Source organism: Lontra canadensis, unplaced genomic scaffold (assembly GCF_010015895.1).
Source record: "Lontra canadensis isolate GAN:19392208 unplaced genomic scaffold, GSC_riverotter_1.0 scaffold148, whole genome shotgun sequence".
NCBI classification, from domain to species: Eukaryota; Metazoa; Chordata; class Mammalia; order Carnivora; family Mustelidae; genus Lontra; species Lontra canadensis.
In genome coordinates this window covers 864,196-881,561 of record NW_022631142.1, presented here as the reverse complement: position 1 = coordinate 881,561, position 17,366 = coordinate 864,196, and the positions used below count along the sequence as shown (strand labels likewise).

The 17,366-nt window shown below is 36.3% G+C and overlaps 1 protein-coding gene and 1 pseudogene across 3 annotated transcripts in view; both read left to right on the top strand.

Annotated features, from left to right (window-relative positions):
• NRDC (nardilysin convertase) overlaps nt 1-17,366 on the top strand; it is a 106,827-nt gene that overhangs the window by 25,540 nt on the left and 63,921 nt on the right. For 2 of the 3 annotated variants that reach the window (XR_004381087.1, XM_032844202.1), the window contains exons 2-6: nt 8,155-8,485; nt 11,707-11,840; nt 12,765-12,834; nt 12,991-13,072; nt 13,916-14,069. Coding sequence is in view for 2 of the 3 variants with exons in the window: in XM_032844202.1 (XP_032700093.1) it covers nt 8,155-8,485; nt 11,707-11,840; nt 12,765-12,834; nt 12,991-13,072; nt 13,916-14,069 (771 nt within the window). In the remaining variant the exon portion in view is untranslated. The remainder of the gene's footprint in view (nt 1-8,154; nt 8,486-11,706; nt 11,841-12,764; nt 12,835-12,990; nt 13,073-13,915; nt 14,070-17,366) is intronic. The other variant, XM_032844203.1, reaches the window with a different exon arrangement.
• Nucleotides 1,831-7,978, top strand: LOC116859129 (annotated as a pseudogene).

Sequence of the window (17,366 nt, the reverse complement as noted above, 5' to 3'; positions counted from 1 at the left end):
GCAGGGGGAGTGGCAGGAAGAGGGAGAAGCAGGCTGCCTGCCAAGCAGGAGCCTGACACAGGGCTCCATCCCAGGACCCTGGGATCATGACTAGAGCTGGAGGCAGACGCTTAACTGATTCAGTCACCCAGACACCCTAATACATTTGTTCTTAAGTGTGGTTCAATTCCAGTATTTCCTGTTAATTTTCCGTCTGGACGATCTACTCATTGTTGATAGTGGGGTATTGAATTCTCCTATAATTATTTTTTTTTAAAGATTTTATTTATTTATTTGACAGAGATTACAAGTAGGCAGAGACGCAGGCAGAGAGAGACAGGAGGAAGCAGGCTCCCCGTTGAGCAGAGAGCCCAATGCGGGGCTGGATCGCAGGACCCTGGGATCATGACCTGAGCTGAAGGCAGAGGCTTTAACCCACTGAGCCACCCAGGCGCCCCTCTTCTATAATTATTGTATTGTCCAATTTTCCCTTAAGATTTGTTATTTGCCTGATATTGTGGAGGCCAACAAAAACAAGGCTGTACCAATCTCGAGTCTAGCCCTGACATAAGTGCAGCCATCTTGATGTACCAGATTATCACAAAATATTTCTTGGGTTCTGACCTACTTAGGTTAGCACTTTAAACAATCCCTCTCTCCTTTAATGATTGATTTAAACTCCTGGCTCAGCTGCCTCTGTCTTTCATAACTCCCCTATACATTCCCCAACTGATCAATGTTGACCTGAGTAGGTAGGGACAACTCTATGCCCCTACTCAGCAGGAAGAAGTTATAGAAGATGAGACCTTCTACCTTCAACAACCCTAAAGATTTAAGGGTCAAAATTGTTCAGGGGGAAATGTTGAGGCCGAGAAAATCAAGGCCATCCCACCTCAGGTTGAAGTACAGCCATCTCAGACCCCTGTGCCCAAGGGCTGAACTTTCCCCTACTTTGCTTTAGTTCCAGGAAGCCCCACCCTCCTTTAGTAACAGGAACCCATAAATACCCCTGCCTTAACTAAGCTCGGGGTCCAAGTCCCTACTCCGGTGTGTCGGGTATACTTGGGCCCAAGCTTAAGCTTGTCGAATAAACCCTTGTGTGATTGCATCGGTGCTTGGCTCCTTGGTGGTCTCTCGGACATGAAAACTCGGACACAACAATATATTTTGTTGCTTGAGCAACAAAATGGTGGGCAACAAAATATGTTGGGAGCATATATATTTATGATTGTTATATCTTCTTGATGAACTGACACCTTTATCATTATATAATGACTTTATTTTGAAGTCCGTTTGTCTGATGAAAGTATGGTTATGCCTGCCTTCTTTTGGTTTCACTTTGAACCTATGTGGGTTTTGTTTTGGTTTTTGTTTTTTAATCTACATGTGTCTTTAGAGCTGAAATGAGTCTCCTGTAGGCAGCAAATAGTCAGGTCTTGGTGTTTTTTTTGTTTTTTTGTTTTTGTTTTTTAAAATCCATTCAGCCACTCTGTGCCTTTTGATTGATGAGTTTATTCCGTTACCTTTAGGAGGGTTATTGTAAGAATTTACTACTTCATCTCATTTATTGCCTTCTGGTTGTTTTGTTTCTCCGTTGTTTATTTTTCCTTCTGTTTTGGGCTACCTTTGTAAGTTGGTGGTTTTCCATGGCGATTTGTTCAGTCTCTCCTTTTCTTATGTTTGTGTCTCTGCCATAGATTTTTGCTTTGTGGTTATCATGAGGTTTACATAAAACATTTCATAGATAGGGCTGGAGGAGTGGCAGTGGCCAGGCAGCTCAGCTTCAAGAGACATTTCTGCCCCTGTGGCTGCAGGCACCTTGTGCAGCCTCCCCCCACTCCCCCCGCTGTGATGCTCTAGAGGAAGGTCAGCTCCACTGAGGGAGTGGCAAAGGAGAAGGAAGTCCAAGAGCATCATTGAGTGGCAAAGGAGAAGCCTAAGAGGTCATTGAGGTTGTCAGGTAAACCTGCTCCTGCAAAAGTGGAAACAAAGCCAAAAAAGGCATCAGAAAAGGATAAATCTTCAGACCAAAAAAAAGTGCAGATAAAGGGGAAAAGGGGAGCAAAGGGAAAACAGGCTGAAGTGGCTAACCAAAAATGAAAAGGAGTCTTACCTGCACAAAATGGAGAAGCTGAAAATGAGAAGAGTCCGGCTCTGGATGAAGCAGGAGAAAAAGAAGCCAAGTCAGATTGGTATCATTCAGATACCATGTCTTATCACTGGTCCCGGTATCCCTTCTTCTACAATCCGGAGGAATGTATTTTTTAAAATATTTACTTACTTGAGAGAGAGAGAGAAAGAGAACATGTGCACATGTTTGTCAGGGGGAGGGACAGAGGGAGAGAATCTTCGAGCAGACTCCCCGCTGAGCAAGGAGAGTTTATGGAGGGATGGGTCTCATGACCTATGAGATCATGACCTCAGCCAAGCCTTAGAGTTGAAGAGTCCAAAGCTTAACTGACCCAGAGCCACCCAGGCTCCCCTAGAGGAATATTTTTATCAACTATTTTATAAATGCAAGTTTTTTTAATAGCCCTAGAAATCTTTTTAAGGAGGAGGGACTCTCACGTCGCCCTTTTTTTTTCTTTTTTTTGACAGAGATCAAGTAGGCAGAGAGGCAGGCGGGAGGTGGGGGAGGGAGCAGGCTCCCTGCTGAGCAGAGAGCCCCATGCAGGGCTGGATCCTAGGACCCTGGGATCATGACCGGAGCTGAAGGCAGAGGCTTTAACCCACTGAGCCACCCAGGCGCCCTGTCATCATCCCATTTTTAAAGTGTAAATGCTTTTTTTTTTTTTTTCCTTAAGGAGCTGAAATAATTTGCTGGTTGCTTATTTTTTGGTACAACCAAAATAGTGGGATATTGAATGTGGGAGGCCTTGATTGTCTTGGGTATCAGCTCAACATTCCATAGATGGGGTATTTTTTATATACTATAATACCAAACATAATAAATGGCAATTTGGGGTCATTTGTGCACTTAGTAGGTCTTAAACATTTTAAATTACTTCTCAGCCCCCTGTTGTTTTTGGTAGAATTGTTTTCTAAGTCTTGATCTTAGCTTTCCCTGTAAGAATTTTGTGTACTCTGTAACATCTTGGTTGTGGTAGTTCAGTTTTTCTAGTAACTTTGTTAATATGCTGTGCAAGATTGAAAATTTGAGTATGTAGTGTATATGATATTAAATTGTGAATTAATGGTACTTAACAATGTAACAGTGTATCAACATGTGAAGATATTGGTATTTGATATACTGTTAAGGAAAATTAGCTTCCAGATTTTAAGCTGGCAGGTCACTGGAATAACTCTTGGAAAAGAATCACAACTACATGATTTTTTAGATTTCTGTTACATATGTTAAGAATTGTATAAATTGAAATGTCTGTCTTCAGAACAACCAATAAAAACTTACTTAGGAATGAAAAAATATTTCATAGATAAAAATAGTCCTTTTTCTTCTGGTACCAGTTTATCTTCATTTGTCTATAAAGATTCCATCATTTTACTATTCCCTTTTTATATATTTGATAGCACAAATTACCTCTTTTTATGCTGTGATTTTTTTTTACTTAGTTGTAATAGCTGTAGTTATTTTTATGCTCTTTTCCTTTAATTTTTATGTTATAATTAGGAGTTTAACATATTCTAAGAAAGAATTGTTGTTTTTTAATTCTTCATATCACCTTTAGTTATAATTTAGTGTACTTATGTCTTTTTGTCAGCTTGAAGAGGTCCTTTGGACATTTAAGGCAGGTCTAGTGGGTCTCATGGTGGTAAACTGCCTTAGCTTTTTGTCTGGGAAAGCCTTTTACTTCTCTTTCATATCTAGAGGATAACTTCAGCAGAGTATTCACGGCTGACAGTTTTTATCTTTCAACATTTTGAATATGTAATTCCATTCTCTCCTGGTCTATAGATTTTCTGCTGATAGCCAAATGTGGGTTCCTTTGTAGGTTGTCTTTCTTTTCCCATAGCTACATTAAAACAAAATTTTTTTCATTTTTGACTTTCAGCAGTTTTACTATTTAAAAAAAATTTAAAAAAAAGATTTTATTTATTTATTTGACAGACGAGATCACAAGTAGGCAGAGAGCGAGGAGGAAGCAGGCTCCCCGCGGAGCAGAGAGCCTGATGTGGGGCTCGATTCCAGGACCCTGGGATCATGACCTGAGCCAAAGGCAGAGGCTTTAACCCACTGAGCCACCCAGGCACCCCTTTAAAAATATTTTTAATAAAGATTTTATTTTTTTATTTTTTTATGATTTTATTTATTTATTTATTTGAGAGAGAGAGAGAGAGAATGAGAGTGAGGGAGCTTGAAAGGGAAGGTCAGAGGGAGAAGCAGCCCCTCCCCAGTGGGGAGCCTGATGCGGGCCTAGATGCCAGGACTCCAGGATCATGACCTGAGCTGAAGGCAGTTGCTCAACCAACTGAGCCACCCAGGCACCCAAAAAAGTTTTTATTTTTTTAAGTAACTGCTACACCAAACATGGGGCTTGATCTCACAACCCTGAGATCAAGTGTCACATGCTCTGTATTGACTGAGCCAGCCAGGTGCCCCTCAACAGATTTAATATAATGTGTTTTGGAGAAGGTCTTTTTGCATTGAGATAATAAGGTGTTCTTTTGACTTTGTGGACTTGTATATCCAGTCCTTTTCCAGATTTGGAAAGTTGTCATCTTTTATTTTGTTAAATAAACTCATTGCTACCTACATTCTCTCCTCTTTTTCTGGAATATCCATTATTCTTTTTTTTTTAAAAATTCTTTTATTTATTTTCAGCATAACAGTATTCATTGTTTTTGCACCACACCCAGTGCTCCATGCAATCCATGCCCTCTCCAATACCCACCACCTGGTTCCCCTAACCTCCCACCCCCCGCCCCTTCAGACCCCTCAGATTGTTTTTCAGAGTCCATAGTCTCTCATGGTTCACCTCCCCTTCCAATTTCCCTCAACTCCCTTCTCCTCTCTAACTCCCCTTGTCCTCCATGCTATTTGTTATGCTCCACAAATAAGTGAAACCATATGATAATTGACTCTCTCTGCTTGACTTCTTTCACTCAGCATAATCTCTTCCAGTCCCGTCCAGGTTGCTACAAAAGTTGGGTATTCATCCTTTCTGATGGAGGCATAATACTCCATAGTGTATATGGACCACATCTTCCTTATCCATTCGTCCGTTAAAGGGCATCTTGGTTCTTTCCACAGTTTGGCGACCGTGGCCATTGCTGCTATAAACATTGGGGTACAGATGGCCCTTCTTTTCACTACATCTGTATCTTTGGGGTGAATACCCAGTAGTGCAATTGCAGGGTCATAGGGAAGCTCTATTTTTAATTTCTTGAGGAATCTCCACACTGTTCTCCAAAGTGGCTGCACCAACTTGCATTCCCGCCAACAGTGTAAGAGGGTTCCTAAAATTTGTATGGAATCAAAAGAGACCCCGAATCGCTAAGGAAATGTTGAAAAACAAAAATAAAACTGGGTGCATCACGTTACCTATTTCAAGCTTTACTACAAAGCTGTGATCACCAAGATAGCATGGTACTGGCATAAAAACAGACACATAGACCAGTGGAACAGAGTAGAGAGCCCAGATATGGACCCTCAACTCTATGGTCAAATAATCTTCGACAAAACAGGAAAAAATATACAGTGGAAAAAAAACAGTCTCTTCAATAAATGGTGCTGGGAAAACTGGACAGCTATATGTAGAAGAATGAAACTCAACCATTCTCTTACACCGTACACAAAGATAAACTCAAAATGGATAAAAGACCTCAACGTGAGACAGGAATCCATCAGAATCCTAGAGGAGAATATAGGCAGTAACCTCTACGATATCAGCCACAGCAACTTCTTTCAAGATATGTCTCCAAAGGCAAAGGAAACAAAAGTGAAAATGAACTTTTGGGACTTCATCAAAATCAAAAGCTTCTGCACAGCAAAGGAAACAGTCAACAAAACAAAGAGGCAACCCACGGAATGGGAGAAGATATTTGCAAATGACAGTACAGACAAAAGGTTGATATCCAGGATCTATAAAGAACTCCTCAAACTCAACACAGAAAACAGACAATCCTAAAAATGGGCAGGAGATAGGAACAGACACTTCTCCAATGAAGACATACAAATGGCTATCAGACACATGAAGAAATGTTCATCATCACTAGCCATCAGGGAGATTCAAATTAAAACCACATTGAGATACCACCTTACACCCGTTAGAATGGCCAAAATTAGCAAGACAGGAAACAACATGTGTTGGAAGGGATGTGGAGAAAGGGGAACCCTCCATTATTCTTATGTTGGCTTTTCTAATGAAGTTTAATAGTTTCCACTGGGTTTCTTCATTTTTAAAAAATCTTAGTTCTCTCTTCTTTTCCACCAGAATCATTTCTAGATTCCTATCTTCCAGCTTGTTAATTCTGTCTTCCAACTCTGCCCAATTTCTAGTGCATTCTCATACCTGATTTATTTGGCTCTGGAATTTTTATTTTTACTTTTTAGAATTTCAGTCTCTTTGGTAAAGTACTCCTTATGTTCATTCATTTTCTTTCTGAGATCATTGTATTGCCTCAGTTTTTTGTAGCTTGTTGAACTTCTTTATATTTTGAATTCTTTATCAGATAGATTGCAATATTCCATGTCTTTGGGTTCAGTTGCTAGAAAACTGTCATTTCCTTTTTGTGATAAAATGCTTTTTGATGGTGTTTGATGAAAAGTGCTTCTGCTGCAGCATGTAAGTAGCAAACACCTTGTTTAGGCAAGGTTTTGTTTACTTTGATTTTAACAGTTTAACGGGCTGGTAAATTAGGAGCCTTCTTTTTGTTTTCCAGAAGGTGGCACTAGAGTACACCAGAGATAATTTAGAGAGAAGGGAGGGAGGGAGGAAGGAAGGTTGGAAGGAAGGAAGGGTAAAAGGAAGGAAGGAAGTATATACTTAGCATTTGAGGCTTTGGGTATCCCCACAGCCTGGTAGGAGAATCCTCCAGGAGTCTGTGGGTGGTCTCTTTGCCTAAACCCAGGACACACAACAGGAGACATTCTCTTTCAGTTCTGGTTGTTTGCCTACTTTCCTTTCCTTCCCTGCAGTCATTGCTGTTACTCCTCAGTGCAGTGAGTCCCTCCAGCTCCAGAATTTGCCGTCTGGCACACCTCCACCCACCACCTTGACTCTCTACTTCTGCCAGAAACATTGTGCTGTTCTTTTGCTGGACATGCTGACACTGGCTCCCACAGCTTCTCCATGGCCCATTCTACCCACTTTGAGTTACATGAATGGATGTCTCAGGTTTCCTGGTTTGCTGTGCAGATGTAGTTTTTTTCAGCTATGGAAGTCCAATTAGTTGTAAATGAAAGGGAAGAGAAAAAAGGAACAACTCACTGAGCTGTAGTTCATTATGAACTACAAATGACCTAAGTAGGTCATTTCCAAACTTTTTTCATCTTGAAGGCTCAAGTTAAATGTACCTTGCTTTAAGGGCTTTCTGTATTGCTTCCTTCATTCTAACATTCCATGTTTAGCTCTATCATTCTGGATCGTACTGGCTTAATTGAATCATATTTTACTAGACAGTGAATGATAATCTTTTTCCTGCTAGGCTACTAGTCAGTGGGATTTAGTTTTCTTTGAGATATAGTCACTTTTTTTAAGTCCTTAAAGGAGTTCTGGAAGCTGGTATAAAATATCAAATACATTGTACCAAAGGGAAGGAACAGGTTACATATATGAGATTTTGCTTTAATATTTAAGCTGACCTGGTTGCTCTGTGTATTGAGTGATATGCTTCTGTTAGGTTGAGTCTTCTGGAATGGTAAAATATTTGTAAAGTACTTATAAATTAAAGAAATAGTAAGGGAGGCTGAGTTGTGTGCTTGTAATCTGTTTAAGTTCTAAAATTTGGTTTTTGAACAGGTAAATGCATTTTCATAGTTCAGAATCAAAAAGACAGTGAAGTGTCTCTTTTCTATTTAGTTATTCCAGAAACTGATTAGCTTTTGAGGTTTCCCCTGTGAAGAAACAGCCAGTTTTATTAATGTAAACATAGTGTTGAGGGTGTGTGTATGTATATGTACTTTTTTTTTTTTCCTGCTAAGATGATCATTTGTGTTGGTGTGTGTAAAGAGTAGCTGACTCAAAATGCTTTGTGATTTTTTTTTTCTTTCTTTAGATACATCAAATTGCGGAATGGCTTGCAGGCACTTTTGATTTCAGACCTAAGTAATATGGAAGGTAAAACAGGAGACGCAACAGATGATGAAGAAGAAGAAGAGGAGGAGGAAGAAGAGGAAGACGATGACGATGATGATGATGATGACGACGATGATGATGATGATGAGGATTCTGGAGCTGAAATAGAAGATGATGAAGAGGGTTTTGATGATGAAGAGGAGTTTGATGATGATGATGAACATGATGATGATGATCTTGATACTGAGGATAATGAATTAGAAGAATTAGAAGAGAGGGCAGAAGCCAGAAAGAAAACCACTGAAAAACAGGTGTGAATCATGTCTATAATTATGTCTTTTTCTAATTTGGGAATTCTTTGGGATAATTCCTAAACTCATGTTTTATTTCTTAATGTCAAAAAATAAGTGTATATTCATTTTTTGATCTTCAGTAAAGATCTATTTTATATGAAAATAATATTTTAAAAACATTTTGCTCTGATTATAAGAGTATAAAAACTTATAGAAATGGATGGAAAATTAAAAAAAAACAAAAATCACTCATAATCATAACTCTCAAAAGTAATCACTGGTAATATTTGAGGATTTGTATTATTCTTAGCATGGAGTAGAGGGATAAGAGAGTATATAACCTTTGGAGAGACTGGAAAAAGAAAAGAACAAGGTAGTATAGAATTCTCACCTGGGCCTGTGGTTCTGAGAGTCCTCATGGGTAATTTCTGCTTAGTAATTTCATGTGTTTTTATCTCTTTTTATGGGAAAGCACCAAGTAATTTGGAGGAATTGAAATAAAAATGGTCAGTTGAGCTTCATGTAATATATATAGTTGACTGTTGAACAATGTGGGGTTTAGGGATACCAACCTCCTGTGCAGTTGAAAATCCTTGCATAACCTTTGATTTCCCCTAAATTTTTTTTTTTAAGATTTTATTATTTATTTGACAGACAGAGATCACAAGTAGGCAGAGGTAGAGAGAGAGAGAGGAGGAAGCAGGCTCCCTGCTGAGCAGAGATCCCGATGTGGGGCTTGATCCCAGGACTCTGGGATCATGACCTGAGCCGAAGGCAGAAGCTTTAACCCACTGAGCCACCCAGGTGCCCCTGATTTCCCCTAAAATTTAACTACTAATAGCTTGCTGTTCCCTGGAAGACTTGCTGATAGATAGTTGATTCACACATATTTTTTTAAAAAAATATTTTTTTTATTTATTTGAGACAGAGTATAGGACAGATAGCATGAACAGGGCAGGGGAGCAGAGGGGGAGGGAGAAGCAGGCTCTCCACTGAGCAGGGACCCCGATATGGGGCTCCATCCCAGGACCCTAGGATCATGACCTGAGCTGAAGACAGATGCTTAACATTGAGCCACCCAGGCACTCCGATTATTTTGTATGTTATATGTATTATATGTTATATGTATTATGTACTGTATTCTTATAATAAAGTGAGCTAGAGAAAAGAAAACATTATGAAGAAAATCATAAGTAAAAGAAAATACATTTACAATGTTGTATTTATTAAAAAACATCCAAGTTAAGTGGGCTTGAGCAGTTCAAACCTGTGTTGTTTAAGGGCTAAGTATAATAACAATAAATAAATATAGCAATAGGGCTTGATAAGGAGAATTTCCCCTCTCTGGACATCTTTTGACGAATGCCTCCATTTTATAGTAGGGAGCACCTATATTAGAGGATAATATATTTTGGAGACATTACAGTGGAATTGATTAGCTAATGTTTGTTAAAACTAGTTTCTTGACTATCGATAATACATTCAACATGACATAGTCAATATACAAATGAAATTAAATTCATATTATTAAGACTAAAATCTAGATGTCAAACATACTATAAGGTGGTCAGCCCTCAGAGATATAAAGATGTGAAAATACAGGTAGTAGATATTTTATGAATAAATCCTTTTGTGGATAGTCAATCTTCCTGGAAAAATTACTTTCTTAAAGAAGATTGTACCAGTTTTTACACTAAGTTGTTGGGGGAATTGGATCACGTTTTTAAGAATCTGTTTGCCCTTTGCTATATATATTATGAATGATGACTGTTTTGGGGTAACATGATAGGACAAGTGGTTTTAGTTGGAAAACTTTAGGAATAAAAATGAAAATACTGAAAAGAAATAATTGATACTCTATATTAAGGTCTTTATGAATAAATCCGGAACTGATACATTAACTTAATTTAAAATAGACCTCATAATTCCAAATAGAGCAATAAAAGAAAGGAAGAAATGATAAAAGTTACAGAGTAGAAAGAACATCCACAGTCAGGAAACCTGAGTTCTAATTCTGGCTCTGTCTCTATCTGGATGGTTTTATGCCTTTTCATTTTCTCAATTCTAAAACAAAAAAAATTAGATTATTTACATAATTTTTTTAAAGGTTTTTTTTTTTTAGAGTAGTCTCTCTGCCCAATGTGGGGCTTGAAATTACTTGATCTTGAGATCAAGAGTTGCATGATCTACTGACTGAGCCAGCCAGGTGTCCCTAGATTATATACATAATTTTTAAGGTCAATTTTAGCTCTAAAACTGATTATGTCATAACTTCATAACTGAATATTTCCTGTCTGAAAGTTTCTGTATGTATCTATTAATTACTTTTCCCATGCTTTGAACTTCTTTATGTCTTCTGTCAACTGATAAGCAAAACTCTAGGGTTAAATTAAAAGCTTGTTTTGACAGCGAGTTTTATTGTCAAGATGTAATAAAATACCTTAGATTTATGTAGCAGTTGTGAACCCCTTTGACAAATGAAGATGTGCATCCAGTATTTTGGTACCCCTTTTTATCTTGCTTAGGTGGATCAAACTCTATAAATGTTTCCCTTTTCTAGAGCATCAAGATCAGATTATAGTGATCATTTAAAAATAGCTTAAAGCTGCCTTTCTTTTCTGAAAACTGAGTATGATATATTGCCTCATAAGATATCAATAGCTAGTGTTCTGGATCATTTTAGAAAGGAATGCAGGAACCTAATGTAGTTTGAAGATGAAATCAGATTGTTCAGGTGCAGTGGTTACACTCGTGAAAGGAAAGGTCCTATGATTGTAACATTAGAAATGGTTTATATTCATTGAATGAATAAGTATCTGCAAAAGGGAAACAAAGTTAGATAGGCAAGATTAAGAGGTGCCTTATGAGTAGTTTAGGGTTTTGCATTGGTTTTATGATTTAATTTTTATTGGAAAAATGTGGACCTTGTTTAAGGTAAATATGAGAATTAGTAAAAGAAGTAGAAGGAAATAATTTTGAGGTTTTTGGAGAACATTTACGTAATTAAGAAGTTAACTACTTTTCTGAGGATCATTTTCATCCCCCTCCATTTTCCTCATCCTGAAAGGAAGTTGTTCTTGGTCTGAAAGTTTTGATAAATTAAAAAGGTTGAAATTTAAGTATGATATATACAGAATTAATGATTTGTTCAGGGTTTTCTTAAGTCAGTTCTCCAGTATGAATTTCTCAAGTATGAATTTCTTGGGTAGATAATTCTCAAGTATGAATTTCTTTTCTAGCAATCGCAGAGCCTGTTTTTGCTGTGGTCAAAGCTGACTGATAGACTGTGGTTTAAGTCAACTTATACAAAAATGTCTTCAGCCCTGCTGGTCAAGACAAGAAATCTTTATGGGGTAGTTGGAGCTGAAAGCAGGTTAGGCACCTATTAAACATCATAGAACAGGTTAGACTGTGGTTCGAAGAAGTGGATATTCCCCCATGTTTTAACTGAGTTTATGTGCCTACGTCTACAAAATGGGATTTACATTATCAAATGAGGCTGTTTGGTTCTTCTAAAAACATATTTTCATTATCTGACACATCGTTAAACTTCATACCAGGAACATGCTATTTCTTAAGAGTTCTCTTTCTAAAAGAGTAACCATTTATCAAAATGCTCTTTGATGCAAAATATATTAGCCTTTTAAAATTGATATTTGAAAAAGTTGGGGAAGTTAATAATTCAGCTTCCTATCCTCAAGGATTCAGATTGACTTATTTTCCCCTCCTGTTTTGTGTCTTTTAATTTACAATGATATAATGGTATACCCTAATCATTTTAAGTGGTGTACCTAATCATTTCTAAGTGACAAACCTAATCATTTTTAAGTGGTATACCTCTTGACAATCTAATTTGTTAAAAACCTTTGATTTGCCGAAGGTATTGGGGGAATATCTATTGATAAATGTATTCTGTATATGAAGACGTGAAGAACTAAAAAGCCTCTTTAAAGTTCTATAGATTTTTAATAAAGATTTTTAACCATTTACTTATTTTCTTTATTAGATGTTTTCCTGACATGTATTTACCATTTTAATAAAAATGAAAATTTTTGAATAACACTGAGAAGTCTCACATCTAGTAACTGAGTTACTGAACACAGAGTCTTTAATTGCTATGAGTCTTTAATTGCTAATTGCTAGACATATTACTTATGCAGATTTCTGAAATCTAATAAGTAAGGAAATACGACTTGGTTCAGAACTCTGAAATGCTGGCAAGAAATGATATTTGGTAGGCTGGCTAGTCCCCTTCCCCCCCCTTTTTTTTTCTGTCTGTTTCTGCTTTTTCCCTTAGGTCTGCACCTGTTCAGCATTTGGCAGGATGGCAAGAGGAGGAGCAGCAGGGTGAAACTGACACAGTTCTGGTGAGTTTCACTTTGCTGCTCCTCCTGATACTCAGGGAAAGAATTTTATTACTTTCTGTTGGAAACCATCAGTCTCCAAGTGAATCCTTAATATGTGATGACAGTATTATTTCTTTAGGATTGACTCACTATTTGTATGTGGTCTACTTATTCCAGTCTGCAGCGGCTCTTTGTGTTGGAGTTGGGAGTTTTGCTGATCCGGATGACCTGCCCGGGCTGGCACACTTTTTGGAACACAGTAAGATCTTTGTAAAATATCATTCCTGAGTGTGTTTTTTCCTTCAGATTTGTATGAATTGATTTCAAAGATGAGTAACTGGTTTGATAAAGTATGATATGTTTAACAAGGTAAAAGGCTAAGAAAAAATATTTATGAATATTATAGCTGAAGACTTAAATTTAATCTCCTTAACCATATTAGTTTTGTGGATTAGGATGAAACCACTTAGAAGAATATTTTAACATGTAGATTTTATTATTGTTCAGGTATGCTAAGGCCAACAGATCAGCAGATAATTGCCTGTCTCTAGAAATCTAGTCTTTAACTTTGGGAAGGGCTGTCTCTCCCACGGTTAGCAAGTCCCCAAGATGTCAAAGCATTAGAAATACAGAAAATTTAAAAAACTTGATTAATATCAAAACAAAACAAAATCTTTGGTTTAACTATAAATGTACCTAAATAAAACCTGTGTGGATGCTATATAGATAGAGACAGAGATATTTTAATCCATGTTTGTTTTCTTGAATTATTTATGTTTTGATTTTCTAAGCTAATTGAGGGTAAACTTCTCTCCTTAGGAGTTATTATAATAACAATCTGCATACATGCTTATGTTGTTTGCATTTTAATGTTTCTTAGTTTTTTTATGCTTAGTTTTTTTTAGTATAAAACTAATATATGAGCATTATAGAAAATTACAAAAACAAATAAAATGAAGAAAGTATTATGGAGACACAACCATTGTTAACATGTTGGTATATTTTCTTCCATTTTTTTTTGCATTTGAGAAATTTTATCCTTGATAATAAAAACATTGTCTTATATCTTTGTCTTCTGTGACTTTGTGTTCTTTCCACTTAGTGGTGTTCATGGGTAGTTTGAAATACCCAGATGAAAATGGATTTGATGCCTTCCTGAAGAAACATGGGGGTAGTGATAATGCTTCAACTGATTGTGAACGTACAGTCTTTCAATTTGATGTCCAGAGAAAATACTTCAAGGAAGCCCTGGACAGGTAACTAATTCAAAATGTATATTTATTTTAATTATCTAAAGACACTTTACAAATGGTAATAGTGGATGTTGTTCTCTGGTATTTCTTTCTAAGCAGTACTCTAACTCTGTAGAATTGTCATAGTACTTTATTTGGAGAAATGAGCAAATTATTAAATGTCCTTGGTTCCTGTTCTATAATACTTAGTCTTTGTATTGAAGATTAAACTGAAACCCTTAAACACCTTTGAGTTTCATAAATGTAATCTGTGGTGGCTCATTATTGCAATTATTTTTCTAATTTAGTAGAAAATACAGAAAACGGAAGCCAAAAAAGGGTATGATTGCTTCTAATTTTATCATTTAAAGATAACTATGGTTAATGTTTGGTATATAGCCATCTATATTTTTAAATGTTTATGGGATCATATTATTCATATTTTTTTATCCTTTTTAAAAAATTCATATTTTTTATATTTTAATTTTTAAGTCTTAATTCCAGCATAGTTAACATACAGTGTTAATTTCAGGTGCACGATATAATGATTCACCAATTCTATATATTACTCAGTGCTCATCAAGATAAGTGTACTCTTAATCCCCTTAATCTGTTTCACCCATTCTCCTATCCACCTTTCCTCTGGTAACCATCCATTCTCTGTAGTTAAGAGTCTGTTATTTGATTTATTCCTTTACTTCCCTTTATTTGTTTTGTTTAAGTTCCACATATGGGTGAATCCTTTTATATTTTTAAACAAGGTATATCATTTTTACACATCATTATATAATTTATAAAACATAATATTAAGGGATTGGCTGTTATTTTTGTTGTATAAGAAGTATCATAATGTGTTCAAGTTACATATTTTTTTAAAGCTTTCGGTACTTACTGCAAAATTGTTTTCCGGAAAGCTTATGTCCATGCATTAGTAGAATTTTGATATCAGAAGGATGCAGACCAAAGTCTACACTAGAAAAAATGAATCATTTCATACCAAATTCTACATAAATAAAAGATTAAAATATAAAAAAAGAAATCTTGAATTTGACCAGTATAATTTAAGCCTTTGAGTGCAGAGATTTTTGTCTATTTTTTTTGTTGATATCTTTGCAGCATCAAGAATTTGATAGATAACACAGATAAATTTGTTGAATGAATTCATAGTGTTTCATTATAGAAAAAATTACCATAAAATTACCATAAATGACCAGAAAATTCTCAAACCATGACAAAGTTCAGTTTTCTTAAATTGTCTCTTTCCTTAAGAGATTAATTTGATGCTGAAAAATTTTTTGGGTAAAATTCCGTAAGTTGAAGGTCTATAACATTATTTTCAGTGAAATAAATATGTGTTCCTGAACCCCCAAATTATCAACTCTTTTGCTAAAACAATGTCAAAATCCCATTAAAATTGACCCTATTGCCTTGATAACACTATCATAGGATATAACGTTCTGGTTTTTCTTTATTAATCTCTAATATGGCTGGTGCCTTGTTCAGTGAATTATTTTATGGCTGTTTTTAATTGAATACTTAAGAACATGCTCATAGCATATACATTTGATACTCAGTGTTTCTGTAAATCAACATTTAATTCCAAAATAACAAACAAAAGGATAGGGACAAAATAAATCAGTGAAGGCAGAGCAAATGATATTAAAGGTTATCTTTCCTGTGAACTTATAAAATCAGGAATACTCTGAGGATGATTGCATGTTTGCTCATTTCAAAGTTCTTAGTTCCCAAGGTTCACAAAATCCAAACAGGTCTTTGTATGTGTAAAGAAATCTTAAGCAGTAGTCAGGTTGAATTCTCATGACTTTATATTTTGTTACAAAAACAAAAATAGCCCCCAAGATAAACACACCAGTACCCCTCCTCACCCCCACCCTCCCCGCCAAGAAAACCCCCATCTGGTTACATCTAAATATAAAGAAGGAAGAAGGGGCACCTGGGTGGCTCAGTGGGTTAAAGCCTCTGCCTTCAGCTCAGGTTATGATCCCAGGATCCTGGGATCAAGCCCCACATCGAGCTCTCTGCTGGGCAGGGAGCCTGCTTCCTGTTCTCTCTCTCTGCCTTCTGGTGTGATCTCTGTCTGTGAAATAAATAAATAAAATCTTAAAAAAAAAAATAAGGAAGAAACCCATTTCATTGGAAAAAAGATTAGGCAAAGGGTATGTTGAATAAATTCTGACCACCTCAGATTTGATGAAATATGGTATAAAGTTTAGTTAAAGAACTTGATGCATTTCTTCATTCTGTACATTTCTGATTTAAGGACGGCTTTAGGAAATCAAAAGATTATTACGTATTTGTTTCTACTTACAAAAAAAGAACCTACCAGATAAGAATACTACTATATTAGTAGAAGAAATTAATAAGAATATCAAATCATGAATTTATGACAAATGATAGTGGTAGAGCATTAAGTATTGCATCTACTATAATAAGTATGATAATATTATACTTCTACAATTATTAAGGAATAAAATGTCTTAGGTTCTTTTGCAAAGGACTCATATAGCATGCATTGAGTGTTCCAGTATTTTTATAGGTCAGTAAAATCTAATTCCTTCACACAAGTCACATTGTTTGTTAGTATCTTGGATCGTTTAAGTAAAAAGTTGAGGAAACGACTGAATTTTTACTCTGGTAAGTGAGAATGAAAGCTGCTTTTGCCCTGGTGGCATTTGCTAATTTCAGTATATTTGGACTTGGCTTTATCATTATCTCAGGCCAAGGGCAAGAAATATCAAAGCCTTGGATGTCCACAAAGTGGGATATCTAACAGGAGACCCTTATAATAAGCTGGGACTCAGGTTGAGGAAATGGATCAGACATCCAAAGGAATTACAGCCTATTTTCAGAATGCCTGAGTTTTCTGGTGAACTTCAAGCCTTGATTGTGATTTAACACAGTCCAGAATTGGTAGTATTCTTGGATCCCTGAGAGAAGCAAGCACAATTCTTTAAAAAGAAAATGCTTCCATTGATGGATAAATGGAAGAAGAATATATGAAATATCCAAAGATAGATGTAGACAATGGATTATTATGCAGCCACGAGAAAGAAGGAAATCTTTACATTTGCAACAACACGGATGAACCCAGAGGACTTTAAACTAAGTGAAATAAACCACACAGAAAAAGACAAATACTGTATGATCTCACCCATGTGGAACCAAATAAAAAAAAAAAAAAAGGAAAAGCAAGAAAATATCCGAATTGATCGAAACAGAGTGGAAAGGTGGTTACCAGAGGCTAGATACTGGGAAGATGGGAAGATGCTGGTCAAAGGGCATACACTTTCAGTTATGAGA